We start from the raw sequence: 15,238 nt of genomic DNA, 5'->3' as shown, positions 1-15,238 counted from the left end.
AAAAGAGACCAGACACACTACACTGACTGTGTACTTTGGGCAAAACCTTGCTAATTCATCCGTCACCCATTCTGCAGTTTGGGGTTATTTGGACAAGCTAGGCTAGATTTCATCTTGCCGTTATTAATTCTTGGAGAAAGTTTGCTGAGCAAATTAACAGTATAAACAGGAGAAATGTTGACTTATTTGTTCTGGGGGGGGCCAAAACAAAGGATCAACTTTCAAGTCCTTTCTAATTACACTGATGAGCTGAACTTTTGCCTAATTATTATGTTCTTCACCAACTGAGTTGGTTTTTTTTTTCCTAAACCATCTCACTGGAGAGAATTTGACTTTCTTACAAAGGGTGAACATTTTCATAGGCTTAAGACTCACACACACTGCCAATTACTTTTATGCAAATAAGCAATATCAAACATGGAGTTTTCTCCTAAACAAAGAGTGAGCTCATTACAAAGATGATTATTTGCTCAAGCGCTTCATCAGAAGCACCTCCCTCTTCTGTCAGCAGTTTGGAAGTCCTAACTTTTGCAGATAATGACACCATCTGCTCCCTCTAGGAATGTTTTCTTGTGGGCCACACTGGTTGACAAGTGCCTTAGTGCATTATTTCACCGAGTCCACAAAACATCATCTATTTCACAGAAAGGAAAACTGAGGCTCAGAAAGGTGAAAGTTCATAGCCTCAAAGTCAAAGGGGAAATGTAAAGAGCTATGGTAAAAAAAAAAAACAAAGAAACCAGCACTGGTGACTTGCAGAATAAACCAAATAGTCCAATTTGGGGATACTTGTTAGACATTTAAGTTTATGTGAGTTTAGGATATAAGCATCTTTCTGACACCGACACACTTGGCTTATCTAATTGGCTAGAATCACAATTCATTAAGGCCCGTATCGGTATAACCAATAGATATGTGCCTATAAAAAGTATGCATAAATCAATGTTTCAAAAGTTAGAATGGAAAATTGGATTTTTTTGATGGTTAAATCTAATCTTAAGGTAATTTTTTTTTTTTTTTTTGGAGGGGGTATTGGGAATTGAACCCAGGGTAGTTAACCACTAAGCCACATCCCTCACTAAGTTGCTTAACACCTCACTAAGTTGCTGAGGCTGCCTTTGAACTTGGGATCCTCCTGTCTCAACCTCCTGAGCAACTGGAATTACAGGTATGAGTCACTGGGAATTCCAGGCATGTGCCACTATGTCCACCTAGGGTAAATTCTTTCTTAGAATAAATGATTCCTTTTTGTAGCCAATCAGAAAAGGAATAGATTCCTCCATGGGTCTAAAATAATGTTCCAGGAGGGCAGAGATGGTGACAAGTAGAAGCAATAAAACAGGTTTCTTGGAAATGTTCGGTAGCAATGTTTCCCAATGTGTGTTCCAAAGGTCTTGGGAGGAGGAGGATTCACATAGACCAGACCATTCTCATCGTAATGTGAAGACTTTTTCTCTCTGTTGACATCTGTACTCATAAGGCAATGCAAGGGGGGTAAAACTGCTTGTGGCCTGAACCAATTCAGTGGTGCCCAACTGTATCAGTAGCTACACTAATAGTTTATTAGTATTATATACTTCACTGATGCATGCTCTCAAAAAAACAAACAAAAAAAATCTTCTCCACTTCAGAATATCCTGAAACAGTTAATAATCTCAACCCATGAGTACACATCTTTTTTTAAAAAAGGATTGGATATATTTTATTTTATTTTATTGAGTTGTTGATGGGCCTTTATTTATTTATTTATTTATTTATTTATATGTTGTGCTGAAATCGAACCCAGGGCCTCACACCTGCCAGGCAAGTGCTCTACCACTGAGCCACAACTCAAGCCTGAGTGCACATCATTTTAATATTCTGTGTGAAAAAAAGGAAGCACACATAAACCAGTTTTGCTACAAGCCAAGAACAATGGTTGGTCTCAGAAAATGCCTATTCAATTTCTTGAACTGTCAGATGAACAACCACATTTTGTATGGTATGTCATTTCTACTCAAATGAACAACAGAGAACTTGTAGTTCTCCAGACCTAGATGTTTTGCCGTCATCTGCTCAAATACAAATGAAGTGAGGCTATCACTTCAAGAAAACAACTGACAATATATTTGGTGCCAATGATAAAATTCAAGCTTTCAAGTGGAAAACTTGTTTCTATTACCTTGCCAGCTTAATAGCTTCACAACACTTACATTTATTTTAAAATGACATAGGTGGTGATACTAAGGAACGTGAGGTATTGATACTGGAAATTACCAATGTCAACACTTGGAATATTTGCATAACTTATTAACAAGACAAATGGATAATGTTATAAAATCATATAGGGGTAAAACAGCTAGTCAAAGGTCAAGAGAGGCTAATGGATTTTAATGCAATTGAGTACCGAAGTTCACTCACATAGTTTCAGATACCATTCTGTGACTGACCTTTAACAAGTCACCATTTGCTGAGTTTGGTGTAGTCATAAGAGTATCTACAGTTACCCAAAAGGAAATTGAAATATTCCTTCCTATTCCAGTTATACAGCAATATGAAACCAGTTCTTTATATACATTGGTCAAAACAGCATGATTGTTATTAGGAAACAGTTCAGATCTTGAAGCATAAATGAGTCTACTGTTTTCTATTAAGCCAGACATGGAAGACAATTGAGAAAATGTAAAACAAGGCCACTCTTCCTACTAATTATTTGGGGTAGGGGGCAGAAATATAGTTATTTTTCACTAAATACATATTTATGCTTGGATGTAATTGGCTTATTGTTATTTTCTTTCTTTCTTTTTGCTGGGAATTGAACCCATGGTGCTTATACACTAAGCCTTGTCCCCCGCCCTTTTTTTTTTTTTTTTTTTTTAATTTTGAGACAGGGTCTTGCTAAGTTGCTCAGGGCTGGTTTGAACTTGCAATCCTCCTGCCTCAGCCTCCCAAGCTGCTGAGATTACATATGCTACTATTGTTATTTTCAAATGAAATGATAAATGTTTTAAGAATTTTCCAGCTTTAACTTCTAATATGGTAAATATTGTAGATATAACAGACACAAAGATCTTTTCAGAGAAGAGCATAAAAGTATCTTGAGATCTAAAAGGTTTGAGAACTGTTGTTCTTTTAGCAACATCACACTGACCTTTCCACAGGGTAAGCTGGTAAGACATTTTTATGGTACTGCTGAAGCCCAAAGGGCAAAGATATCTATCTACTAAGCACATGATGGAATGCTCAATTAAAAACATTTTTTTTTCTGCACTGCATTCAGAGGCTATCAATGGGATGCAAATTCTCCAGAATGGGCCAGTGGTGTAGTAAGAAAAATGATCTAGGTTCTAGCAGATCCTGCCATTCTCCCTAGACATTAGTCTCCCCATCTGGAAAATGAGAAATCAGAGTAACTTATTTCCAGATGGCTTCCGAAATCAGTACCACGATTTCCATCAGGGTGCTTCTGGACTTCAGACTGACTGGCTGTCATGATTTTTTGAGAAGCACCCAAGAAGACATTTGGCTATAGTTGAATGAGCAGCTCCCCTTTCAGATGGGGAAACTGATTTTCAGTCACAGTCCCATTCCAGCCCAACTGAACTTGACTCTGCAGACATTCGCATCGGCAACCTCTGGATAAAGAATCCCTAAAAACATGTCTAAATCTCAGGCCCCCTAATTCAGCTCCAGAGACAATGCCTCACTGTTTCTGTCACTCGGTGTCTGTTTGACTTTGGGCAAAGTTACTTAACTTTTCTTGGCCCCAGTTTCCTTCTCTGTGAACGGAGCAACACTAACCTCAAAGGATGGCTGCGAAGTTTGGCCAAGCGTTGCGTTTACAGAGTTCCTAGCACCAGACAGGACTCTGTGAATGGGGGCTGCTACAATCAACGCCAAAGCACAGAAGAGGGACATTCCTGATCTCCCCAGATTTCCCGCACCAGCTCCCTTCTCCGAGCGCACTCGGCAGGATTACCCTTCCCTCCGTCCCAATTCCCAGATCCCGCAATGCCACCCTCCACCTCTCCTTTCCCACCGTAATTCCCTTCTCTGGGCCCCGGCCAGGGTCGAGGTCCCCCACGACCACGGCTTGGCACTGGGCCAGACCACTGACCACGCCCCCCGCCTTTCCTCCCCATGCCGGACCACTAAGCCCTGCTTTCCCTCTGCCTGGAGAACATCCCGGGTCGGGAAGTGGTGATCCAGGGGGGTTACGGCCTAGTATTCGGCGCAGGGAAGACTCGGGAGGCCTTAAAGAATAACCGCCCGACCTCCCGGAGGGGCCCACGAACACTCACCGTCCATCCCTAGAGGCGGCGGTTCCGGGTGTTCGAACCGGAAGCGGCCCCTACACTGTTTGCAGTTCCCCTGGTTACTGCTGGGTTCCGGACCAATGGCGGCGGAGCTCCACTCACTGAACCCGCCTCCGAGGAGAGTGACGTCACGTCGGCGCGCTGGAACTCCTCCTCCAATCTCCCGGTCCGACCCCCCTCCCGCGGATCGCTGTGCGCAGGCGCGCTGGACCAGGGGCCTCGGCGGCTGGGTGCGCAGGCGCTCTGGGCGCCGCCGATTCAAGCAGCCATGGACGCGTTAGAGTCCTTGTTGGACGAAGTGGCCCTCGAGGGGCTGGATGGCTTGTGTCTGCCCGCACTGTGGAGCCGTCTGGAATCCCGAGTGCCTCCCTTCCCGCTGCCATTGGAGCCCTACACGCAGGAGTTTCTGTGGCGGGCCCTGGCCACGCACCCGGGCATCAGCTTCTACGAGGAGCCGCGGGAGCGACCCGACCTCCAGCTCCAGGACCGGTCAGCGGCCGGGCCCGCGGGCGGGNGCGCAGCCGGGGTCTGATGGAGCTGGGAGCGGGGCGGGAAAGCGGTGGGAGCCAGAGGAGGACCTGGCGTCCGACGACGGGAGGGGCGGGAGCGCGGCGGGAGGCTGGTTTGGTTTTGTGGTTTGTGTTTTTTTGTTTGGGTGCTGGGCATCGAACCCAGGCCTTGGGCATGCCAGGCAAGCCCTCTACCAACCGAGCCATAGCCCCAGCCCGGGAAGGCTGCTTTGAGGTCCTCGAGGCTGGCAGGGCCCAGGAGTCTGATGAAGTTTGGGAGTCATCAGTGGTGCCCCATTGTGTGTGTTTGGGGGTGCTGGGGAGTCGGTGTTATTCTTCAGGCTGAGGATATTTCCTTTATATTGGATGCTAGGTTTGGAGCAGGAAGGCAGTTCAGAGCAAGACTGAAGACATGGGGGTCCACAGACAGACCTTTATGGAGAGTTCACTCAGTGTCAGTCTGGAGAGCTCAGGCATAGCAGCGAGCTTAGCAGGAATACCCATAGCTGCCGGGTATTAGGTGCTTGCCTTAAGTGCCATTCTAAGAGCTTCGGGAAATTGAGCTCCTTGATCCTCACTATGATCCTACGAGTAGGTGTTGCTGTCTTCCTCATTTTACAGAAAAGGAAATTGAGTCACAGAGGTTAAATGACCTGTCCAAGATTCGGGGCAGGGGGCCACTAAGTGACTAAGTATTGATTTGAACCCAGGCCACCTGTCTTTGAAATCTGTGCTCTTAAGTCATATTGTTGAGGTCAGGAAGGTTCCCGGGGTAATAATGTCCAAGATGGGACTTAAAGGTTGGGCTTAGGCCACCAGTTGGCAATGGGGTGGTCTGGAAGAACAACAAACGTGAAAGTGTGATAGAAGAGAAATAGGCAAAGTTTGGCCCAAGTCTAGAATCAGAAGTAGAGAACATCAGTTGGTGCACATACATACACGCTTCTTATTATGAGCTGGAACTGTTCTAAGTTGTTTACATGTAGCAGGTTTTAATTTTCATAAAAACACAAGAAGGTGGGCATTATTATCCCCATTTTCTGAAGAGAAAGTTGAGGCACAGAGGGTTTGAGTGAATTGCTGAAGGTCATCAACTTGCAAGAACAGATTCTAGAATTTGAACCAGAAAATCTGGATCAAAAATTCACTCTCCTTCTAATCAAATTTAACTGACAGGTAATCGGTAATTATTTCATCCACTTAAAAGAGTTTATCTTTTATCAAAAACACTATAGGAAGCCGGGTGCGGTGCCATACACCTATAATCCCAGTGGCTTAGGAGGCTGAGCCAGCCTCAGCAAAAGCAAGGCACTAAGCAACTCAATGAGACCTGTCTCTAAATAAAGTACAAAAATAAGGCTGAGGATGTGGCTTGGTGGCCTAGTGCTCCTGAGTTCAATCTCTGGTACTGTCCCCACTCCTCAAAAAAAACCAACAAAAACACAATAGGAAACCAATGAAGGGTGGGTCAGACCAGAAGCAAAGAGTGAATCTGATTGGTAGTGATCTAGTTGTGATCAGCCAGTGTTGGGCTGATGATATAATGGGGGATGGAGAAGAGATGGTGAGGGCTGGGGATGTGGCTCAAGCGGTAGCGCGCTCGCCTGGCATGCATGCGGCCCAGGTTCGATCCTCAGCACCATATACGAAAAAGATGTTGTGTCCACCAATAACTAAAAAATAAATATTAAAAAAAATTCTCTCTCTCTCTCTCCCTCTCTTCTCTTATAAAAAAAAAAAAGAAGAAGAGATGGTGAATTGGAGACAACTAGTCAAAAGAACCAAGAGAATTTGGTGACTGGATGTAAAGTGTAGGGAAAGATAAGTGCCAAGGACAGTGACCCTGGTGCCTGGGGAAGGGGATCAGTATTTCACTCGGGTACCTGAACAGCAGGCTGCAGGGTCACTGTCCTTGGCGCAGTCGTTGGCTGATTCTGGTAGAGGGGGAACGTGCGGAGCATACTTTTGAGAGGCACTGGGTTTGAGCTCCCTTCGGGTTGTCCAAGTGAAGATTCTGTTTAATAAACATCTGGCTTCCTGGGAGTGAAAGCAGGCCAGAGGGAGGGGCCGAAAGGCATCTGAGTCATCCCTGTAGTTAGCAATTAGAGCTGTTGGCTAAGCACAGCGTTAGAAGAGAGGGTGTTGTGACTGGAGGTTCAGACAAGCCCTGAGCTGTGTGTGCATTTCAGGACAGGATGGAGGATGCAGAACCTTCACAAGAAGATCTAAGTGTGGCTGGAGAGGTCGGGGACAGGGCAGAGTGACGTGCTGGAGGCTGTGGAGAAGACAGACATGATTTGAGCAGGGAGGGCTAACAGTGCAGAAGTCGCAGGACAGGCGAGGAAGACGCAAGGTGAAGACACACATGGGCTTTTGCCTCAGTCAGGCCAGTGCAGAATGTGAGTGGGCTCCAGAGGAAACCCTGCCTGACTCACGGGGCTGGCGGGTTAGGAAGAAAAGAAGGGTGTCTCATGGGATTGGTAAGGGGCAGCTGGGAGCTGGTAATAGCAAGGAGGGGCTCGTCGGGGGGTGAGGCCTCAATAGCTTTCTGATCTCATGGAATTTGAGATGTTTTTAGATGTTGAAGACATTGAGTTAGTGTTTAGGGGGAAATAAGCTGGACTGAGGATTCAGGGGTGAGCCTTGTTAAGGCGCACGTGATAATCACAACCGTAATCACAGATGGGGAGACCAGAGAGATAATTAAAGGGAGATGAAAAGATGGCAGAGGAGGGTTGGGGCTGTGGCTCAGCGGTACAGCGCTCACCTAGCATGTGCGAGGCCCTGGGTTCGATCCTCAGCACCCCATAAAAATAAATAAAGATATTGAGTCTAACTACAACTAAAAAATAAATATAAAAAAAAAAGATGACAGAGGAGGAGGACCTTGAATCGGTCAGGCCACACTTAGTGGTCTGGAGACTAAGCGCTGAATTTGGAGGGAAAGCAGAGGCCATGACTCGTGTCAGGAGGTGGTTTGGGTCCTAGCGCCCACCTTCTGGGGTGGTTGGGGGATCTGGAAAGATCGTGTTCTCTAGGATACACAGGGGAACCTGCCCATCAAGACTGTCTGCATTTGTGGGCAGAGGCTGAGCCGTCTCCTCTGGTCCCTGCTAGGGGGTGGCAGAAGAGCACACTAGTTGTACCTTATTTCTGAGGCTAAGTGGGGTTTGGTATTTGTGCTTTATCTTCAGGTATGAAGAGATCGACCTAGAAACTGGGATTTTGGAGTCCAGGAGGGACCCAGTCCCCTTGGAGGATGTCTACCCCATCCACATGATCTTGGAGAATAAAGATGGCATCCAGGGCTCGTGCCGGTACTTTAAGGAAAGGAAAAACATCACCAATAGCATCAGGACTAAGTGTCTGCAGCCTCGGTGTACCATGGTGGAGGCCTTCGGCAGGTGAGTTCCTGGGGGTCAGCTGTCTGCATCACTTGGCTCTGGGCAGAGCCTCCAGGTCTCTTGCTAGCTCGGCACTGAGGCAGTCCCCATCCTTCTCCCTCCTGTGGGACAATGGCGGTGGCCCTGACCGAGGCTGTGGTCTGGACTCTCCTCCTCCCTCCCCGACCCCTGAGCCCAGCTCCTGTGCCCTCCGCCACCCGTCTCTTAGCTTCTCCTGGGGTTTCTGCTCAGCATAGTGACATGGCTCAGCTGCTCTGGACGCTAGGTCCTCTGTGATAGCCATCCCCAGGTCCTGAGCCAGGCGTCCTGGAGGACACAGCTTTAATCGCTGCTTCTGCTTTCCCCCCCCCCTCCCTTTTTTTGGTGCTGGGGATTGAACCCAGGGGCACTTACCTGCTGAGCCACATCCCGGCCTCTTTCCGTATTTCATTTGGGGACAGGGTCTGCCTCTGCTTCCTGAGCCACTGGGGTCACAGACGTGCCTACCTCTTCACCTCCACCTCGCTCCTCTGCCCAAACAGACCCGATCCCGCCTTCGTCACTTCATCACAGTGGGGTCCCCTGGGCAGTTGGCAAGCCCCTCAGCAGTGCTGGCCCTTGAGGAGAGGACAGCACCAGGCTCCAGAGCTTTGCCCTGTGGCTTCCTCCCTGTGTCTTTCCACGTTCTCGTGGCCTCTCACCAGCTTCTTTGTGAGCTCCCCTGCCCTCACCCAGGCTCCATCTCTTCCCCAGGCCTGTCGAGGGCTATGTGTGTCCTGTCAGTGGCCCGTCCCTCATGTCCATGTGGTCCTCAGTCTCCTGCCCCAGACCTGCTTCTCTTGCTCTCCTTCTCTCTCTATTCTGGTCGAGGTGCCCCATGCCCCACACAGTACAAGGGGCTCTTCCTGGGCCCTTTCTCCTGACGTCTACATTCAGGTGGCCACCACGTCCTCCTGACTTGACCTTCTGTAGTTTTCTCAAGCCTCCTTTGGCCTCCAGCTAATGCAGTGGTCTCCCCTCTCCACGGGGGCCACCTCTCCTTTTGTCCTGAGATGGAAATGTGACGGCTGGTTCTCTGATCGCTCCAGGTGGAGGTTACAGCTGGCCCCATCTGCCCACAGACAAGCCCTGTTTGTCCTGCGAGGCGTGGTGTTAGTTTTTAATTTTATTTCATAGCTAATGTTTAGAAACATGCATTTCCAGCTTTTCTTAAAGTCACAACATCTAGCCTCGGGGCTGATTTTATATGGCACTGTAGGCCAGAGTCCCCTTCAGACGGGCCAGTGCTGCCCAGCGCTGCGTGTCTGAGGTTTCATTCATGTCTTCTCCCCTCCGCCTGGCTGTCCTGGGAGGCTCGCGGTGACCTCCCCTGCCCACGCTGTCCTCTGGCCGCGGCTCTCTCGGCTTCCTCTTTTCCCAGTCTGCTGCAGCGGGACCATAGCAGGCTCCTTCCTGTCCCTAAGCAAAGGCTCGTGCTGTTCCTGCAGCTTAGACTGTTCTACTGTCAGAGCTTCACCCAGCACCTCCCCCCTCATCGCTCCAGCTTCAACTGACTCCACAAAAGTGTCCTTTGTTGCCCGGGCGCCACCAGATCACTCTGTTACAGTCTGCTGAGAAAGTAGGCATACATAAGCACGTCAGCTCATTCTGCTACTAGAAACGCGATACCTGGGTGATGGCCACAGTCAGCAGATTGGAACTAGCAGGAGTCATTGCATGGGACCCGGATGGCGGCGCTCTTTCTTCATGAGACTGTGCCCTCCTCGAGGGCAGGGCACTGTCCATCCTGTTGGTCTCTGTATCTCGAGTCTAGGAAATGCTGGCTCCTGGCCGGCCCCCTGCTGACTGTGGGTTTGAGGCTGAAACCCCGGAGCTGTGTCATGGAACCCAACTCCTCAGCATGGCCTGGTGGGGCCCTTCAGAGTGCAGGCTGCCGCTGGCCCCGGGCGCTCTTCCTGTGCCTTTAGCTCACTCCGCACACCTGGCTGTCCAGCTGTGCCACCCCAGGGCCCTGGAGCAGGCCAGCCTCTTGTGTCCTTGCTGCCTTCCATCCCCCAGCTCACTGCTGACTCAACCCCCTCCTGGACGGGTTCCCACCTGGGGCTGCAGTGCGGCTCCTCAGGGGTGTGTCTTGACCGCTCCCCCCCAGGCTGCTGTCCGTGGCAGAGGGGCTCCTCGCGATGGGATTGTTCCTTCTCTTCCTTTTCTTCTTCAGCAAGCTGGGCTCCTGGAGGGGGTAGCATTTTTGTTTTTCTTGGTGCTCTGGCTCTTTACACGGCGCCTCATTAGTATTTGGTGACTTGAATTTGACCACAGTTAGCAAACTAGCAGGTGCCGTTGAACCAGCTAACTGGCAATAATTAACAGAAACACTGGGCTTCTGGTGTGCAGGATAGTGCCCTAATCTGAGTAATAAAATTTAGTGAGCAGCAAACCAGTCTTTTTTATTCCCAGTCAGCCTCTTACAATTTAATGAGCCTGTTTTGAGAAATGAGAGCATAGGTCCTATATTTGTCACATTCAGACACAAAAAGTGGACCCTCTTTTATGTCTTTACAGCCTAACTTTTTTTTTTTAAAAGAGAGAGAGAGAAAATTTTAATATTCTTTTTTTTTTTAAGAGGGAGGGAGAGAGGTAGAGAGAGAGAGAATTTTTTAATATTTATTTTTTTAGTTTTCGGCGGACACAACATCTTTGTTTGTATGTGGTGCTGAGGATCGAACCCAGGCCGTACACATGCCAGGCGAGCACGCTACTGCTTGAGCCACATCCCCAGCCCCAGCCTAACTTTTTTTAAATATTTATTTTGTGGTTGTAGTTGGACACAATGTCTTTATTTTATTTATTTATTTTTATGTGGTGCTCAGGAAGGAACCCAGGGCCTCGTGTGTGCTGGGCGAGCGCTCTAATGCTGAGCACCCACCCCAGCCCCTAACGTTCTTTTGTTTATTTATTGAGATAGCCTTGCTAAGTTGCCCAGGACAAGCTCAAACTTAGATCCTCCTGCCTCCCCCTCCTGAGCATGGTATTACAGACGTGTGTCACCGTGCCTGACTTCACTACCTAATGTTCTTTTTGAAGACTGACTATATGATTTCTGTGCCTTATGCAGAAAACTAATTATTGGTCACAAACAATGCAAAGGAAGAGGCACTTAACACAAAAACAGACTCTATTTCCTTTTTGTCTGCTTGGAATCAGAAGCAAAATTATCTGAGCCAGGTGCTACAGCACACGCCTGTAATCCCAGCAGCTCAGGAGGCTGAGGCAGGAGGATCATAGGTTCAAAGCCAGCATTGGCAAGTTAGTGAGGCCCTAAGCACTAGTGAGACCCTGTCTCAAAATAAAAAAGGCTGGGGATGTGGCTCAGTGGTTAAGTGCCCCTGGGTTCAGTCCCCATAGCTCCTCCAGTGGACTTCAGTCCATTGGTTTTGGCCCTGAAGTTTTATCAGCTCACGTCACTAGGTTAGTCGTTTAATACATAGGTTCTGAGCCCCTACTGGGCACAGATTCTCTAGGCCAGGATGCCCTGGGGAGTGCCCATCGTGTGTTGTCTGTGGCACTTAGTTTGAATAAGGGAGACAGACCATAATGTTGGCAGGGAGGCTCTCTGCAGAGCGCCAAATGCTGTAGAAGATACGGGAATGGTGAGGGGACTGGAACCTCAGGCAGTATTTTCTGGAAGGCCTGAGGCGTGGCCAGCTGAGCTGTGACCTGAATGATAAGGACTCTGTTCCTAAAGATCCAAGAGGAAAGCAGTGGGCAGAGGGGACACCAGGGCAGCAGCCTGGGGTTTGTTTTAGGAAGAAGCCATGTGGTGAGGGGCAGTCTGGCAAGTCGCCAGGCGTGGGGCAGCGAGGACTGGATTGTGGGGGTCTCGCCAGCCACCGCAGGGAGTGTCGATCTTGCTCCGAGTGCCTGGCAGTCTTAGCCAGTGGGAGTGACTTCTGCCTGTGGTTTTGCTGACCTGCAGGTGGGGCAAGAAGCTGATCATCGTCGCCTCCCAGGACATGCGCTACAGGGCCTTGATCGGCGCAGAGGGGGACCCTGACCTGAAGCTCCCTGACTTCTCCTACTGCATTCTGGAGCGACTAGGCCGCTCCCGGTGGCAGGGGGAGCTGCAGCGAGACCTTCACAGCACCGCTTTCAAGTAAGGGGCGGGTGGCTTCCCTGCTTTAGAGTGGGACACGAGGAGTGGCACTTTGTTCCAGGCCATTGGAACACGGTGTCTGTTCCCTTAGGTTGGTTCCGTGGGAGGTGTGTGTCCAGGTAAGAGACCCTGTACGTTGTCAAAGCAAAATGACAGGGCCCACACTCTTGTCCTCCTGCAGGGTTGATGCTGGGAAGCTTCATTATCATAGGAAAATTTTGAATAAAAACGGGCTCATTACGATGCAGTCACACGTGATCCGACTACCCACGGGAGCCCAGCAGCACTCAATCCTCCTCCTCCTGAACCGGTTTCACGTGGACAGGTAAGTGCAGAAAACAAAATGGGGTGAATACTGCAGCCATATGTATGTGCTTTTAAAAATCTTAAAAGGCCGAATCATAATGTGACTACGTCTTTTTTATTTGTTTTTTTAATATCATTTGTGTGGGTATTTATTTATTTTTGCAGTACTTGGGATTGAACCAGGGACCATGACTATATTTTTTAACTAAGTTATCTATTTCTGATGAAAATATGTCCTGTTCATTTAGAAAATTTGAAATTTATGCAGAAATAAATACCTAGACCCCGCAGCCCAATAGGAACTGTTAACATTTAGTTGAAACGGCAGGGAAGGGTGGTTAAAAACAAAAGTCCTGTCAGCCGTGGTCTGTCACTGCGGTAGAGTTGACTTAATGTTGACTTCAAATCAGGAGTTTTGAAGCCTGGGGCTCAATGAGGCATAACATGGTATCTCAGCCTGGATGGATGAGGTGGTGAGGTTCTGCCAGATGGCTGTAGTAAGGGATGTTGCTCTTCCAACTAGGGGTCACAGTCCACATGCTCCAGCAGGCTGGTAAAATACGGGCGTTCCCTTCCGAGCCCCCAGGAGTGTCTGGAAGTCAGTAGGTTACCTCTGACTCTAATCCTTGCGGTTGTTGTAAGAATTATCTGGCATGAGAATGAGAAAAAGAAACACTCTACTAGTCTTAGCGTACACCCCACAACCCCATGCTCTCCTTGTGGGGGGAACAGAAGCCAGGGTGGGAGGGCCTCGCTGGTACAGGGCCTAGGAGCAACCTGGGGTGAGTCAGCTCAGGGCTAGCGCCTGGCCACTAGCTCTCCCTGGTGGAATTAGGCAGTGGCTGGGATAGTTGGGAGGCGGTGGACAGACCCTACCCCGGGCCATGGGGAGCTAACCTCTCGTCTCCCTGGCTGGTCGGCGGAGTCCTCATCCTCTTCTTTAGGAGCAAGGCGCATCCTCTAAAAGGGAGGGGAGCAAACCCTCAGGATTAAGTGTGAGTTTTAAAGTTTACACCATCTGCCACAGTGCACGTGGCTTGGCCCAAAGAGAGTACCTGATACACACAGGAGACTGCCGACTGCGGACTCGGGAGTGGGGATCACGTCTCTCCCTGGTCGGCTGTCCTGGAATCCAGCCTTCACACCTGTACACTGTCAGAATGTGGTGACTGAAGCCCTAACTGCAGGCCTGGGCTTTGGAGATGCTGTGTTGGGGAGAATTGTGCTCTGTGGACTCAGACTGTGGTCATGCCATCCAGTGATTAAGTGACTCCCACCAGCCTCCTAACTGAAGTGGACCTGAGAACATGGGCGGCTATGGAGGGGCATGCTGCAATGGGTCAAGACCTGTGTCTTGCTCTTTGTCCCTCCCCTGGGCAAAGTCCCTGGGCCTCTCTGACCAGTTTTCCTCCTGTGTGGCGTGGCCGTGACGCCGTATTTCCTGTGCGCTGGGTCATCTGTGCCTGTCCCTGATGGTGGTTTCCTTCCTCAGAGTCAGTGCAATGGAGGAGTGGTGCAGATCTGGATCCCACACGGCCTTCCCTTCCCTCGGGACACTGGTCAAGCCACGCTGTCCTTGTCCACCTGAACTGGCAGAAAGGCTCTGCTCCTCGCACCCCTCCCCCAGCCTCTGCTCTTTTTAGTGGCTTCCATTGATGGCTGTTTGTTTGAAAGCATTTATTGTGACAGGGCTTCACAACAGAGTGGGATGGCAAGTGGCTGGTCACATCAGGGAAGTCTGCGGTAGAAAGCAGGGCTTCACGACGCACTGAGGGTGTCGGTTTAGAGGAGGACCTGGCTTTGTGTCAAGGACAAGGATTATCACCTTGGCCTTTCAGTCCTAGAGTCTGGTCTGTGCACTCTCACCAGTTGGATGGCCTTAGACATGTGATTGAAAGTTCCCAGCCCCAGTGTCTCCAGATACAAGGTGAGGATGATCGATAGGACCTAGAGCTAGATTCTGGTCAGGCACAGTGGCTCACGTCTGTCATCCCAGCAACTTAGTGAGGCCCTAAGCAACTTAGCGAGACCCTGTCTCAAAATAAAGAAGGGCTGGGGAGGTCTCTCAGTGCTTAAATGACCCTGGGTTCAATCTCTACCATTAGGCTCTGTAGTTTCCTGTGTTGTCCTTTAAGTCCTGCTATGTTGTCCTCAAAAATCAGGTGTTCTTTAGCAAGAGGCCTGAAAAGTGACCTGGTTGGTGTTTGTTACAGGAGGAGCAAGTACGACATCCTCATGGAGAAGCTCTCAATGATGCTGAGCACGCGGAGCAAGCAGATCGAGACGCTGGGCAAGCTACGGGAGGAACTGGTGAGCTGCCGGCCTCCCCCAGGGCTGGCTGGCCCGACGGCCACGCACAGATTGACGGGCGCCCAGCTCAGAGGGCTTGGCCGGGTGCAGGTTCATGCCTCGTACCCAGGGCTTGGCAGAGTGGGGCTCTCCTTTATTTTACACAAGGAGAAGACACCGAGTCCTTTGTTGAGCTCCTGCCCCTGGCTGGCTTCCGTTCCTGGGGGCGAGTTGTCTCAACCCGCTGTAGAGGGTCACCTGGGTGGGGGGTCTGGACACTTCAATTTCCTTCCATAACGAGACTTG

At 49.4% G+C, this 15,238-nt stretch overlaps 2 protein-coding genes across 9 annotated transcripts in view; one reads left to right on the top strand and one right to left on the bottom strand.

The window, feature by feature from the left end:
* The window catches only part of Katnip (katanin interacting protein), a 142,725-nt gene extending 138,320 nt beyond the window's left edge, over positions 1–4,405 (bottom strand). For 5 of the 6 annotated variants that reach the window (XM_048789696.1, XM_048789695.1, XM_048789700.1 and 2 more), the window contains exon 1: positions 4,281–4,351. In XM_048789696.1, coding sequence (XP_048645653.1) covers positions 4,281–4,287 — 7 coding nt within the window. In that variant the 5' untranslated portion in view covers positions 4,288–4,351. Of the gene's footprint in view, positions 1–4,280 lie in introns of all 6 variants that reach the window. The other variant, XM_048789697.1, reaches the window with a different exon arrangement.
* A 98-nt stretch (positions 4,406–4,503) lies between these two features.
* Positions 4,504–15,238, top strand: part of Gtf3c1 (general transcription factor IIIC subunit 1) — a 60,221-nt gene continuing 49,486 nt past the window's right edge. For 2 of the 3 annotated variants that reach the window (XM_048789694.1, XM_048789693.1), the window contains exons 1-5: positions 4,504–4,784; positions 7,999–8,208; positions 12,161–12,337; positions 12,519–12,662; positions 14,857–14,953. In XM_048789694.1, the coding sequence (XP_048645651.1) occupies positions 4,564–4,784; positions 7,999–8,208; positions 12,161–12,337; positions 12,519–12,662; positions 14,857–14,953 (849 nt within the window). In that variant the 5' untranslated portion in view covers positions 4,504–4,563. The remainder of the gene's footprint in view (positions 4,785–7,998; positions 8,209–12,160; positions 12,338–12,518; positions 12,663–14,856; positions 14,954–15,238) is intronic. The other variant, XM_015491191.2, reaches the window with a different exon arrangement.

The sequence above is a fragment of the Marmota marmota genome, unplaced genomic scaffold, assembly GCF_001458135.2.
Source record: "Marmota marmota marmota unplaced genomic scaffold, marMar, whole genome shotgun sequence".
Classification (NCBI taxonomy): domain Eukaryota; kingdom Metazoa; phylum Chordata; class Mammalia; order Rodentia; family Sciuridae; genus Marmota; species Marmota marmota.
Note: the sequence above shows the minus strand (reverse complement) of the source record. Positions and strands in the feature narration are given on the sequence as shown.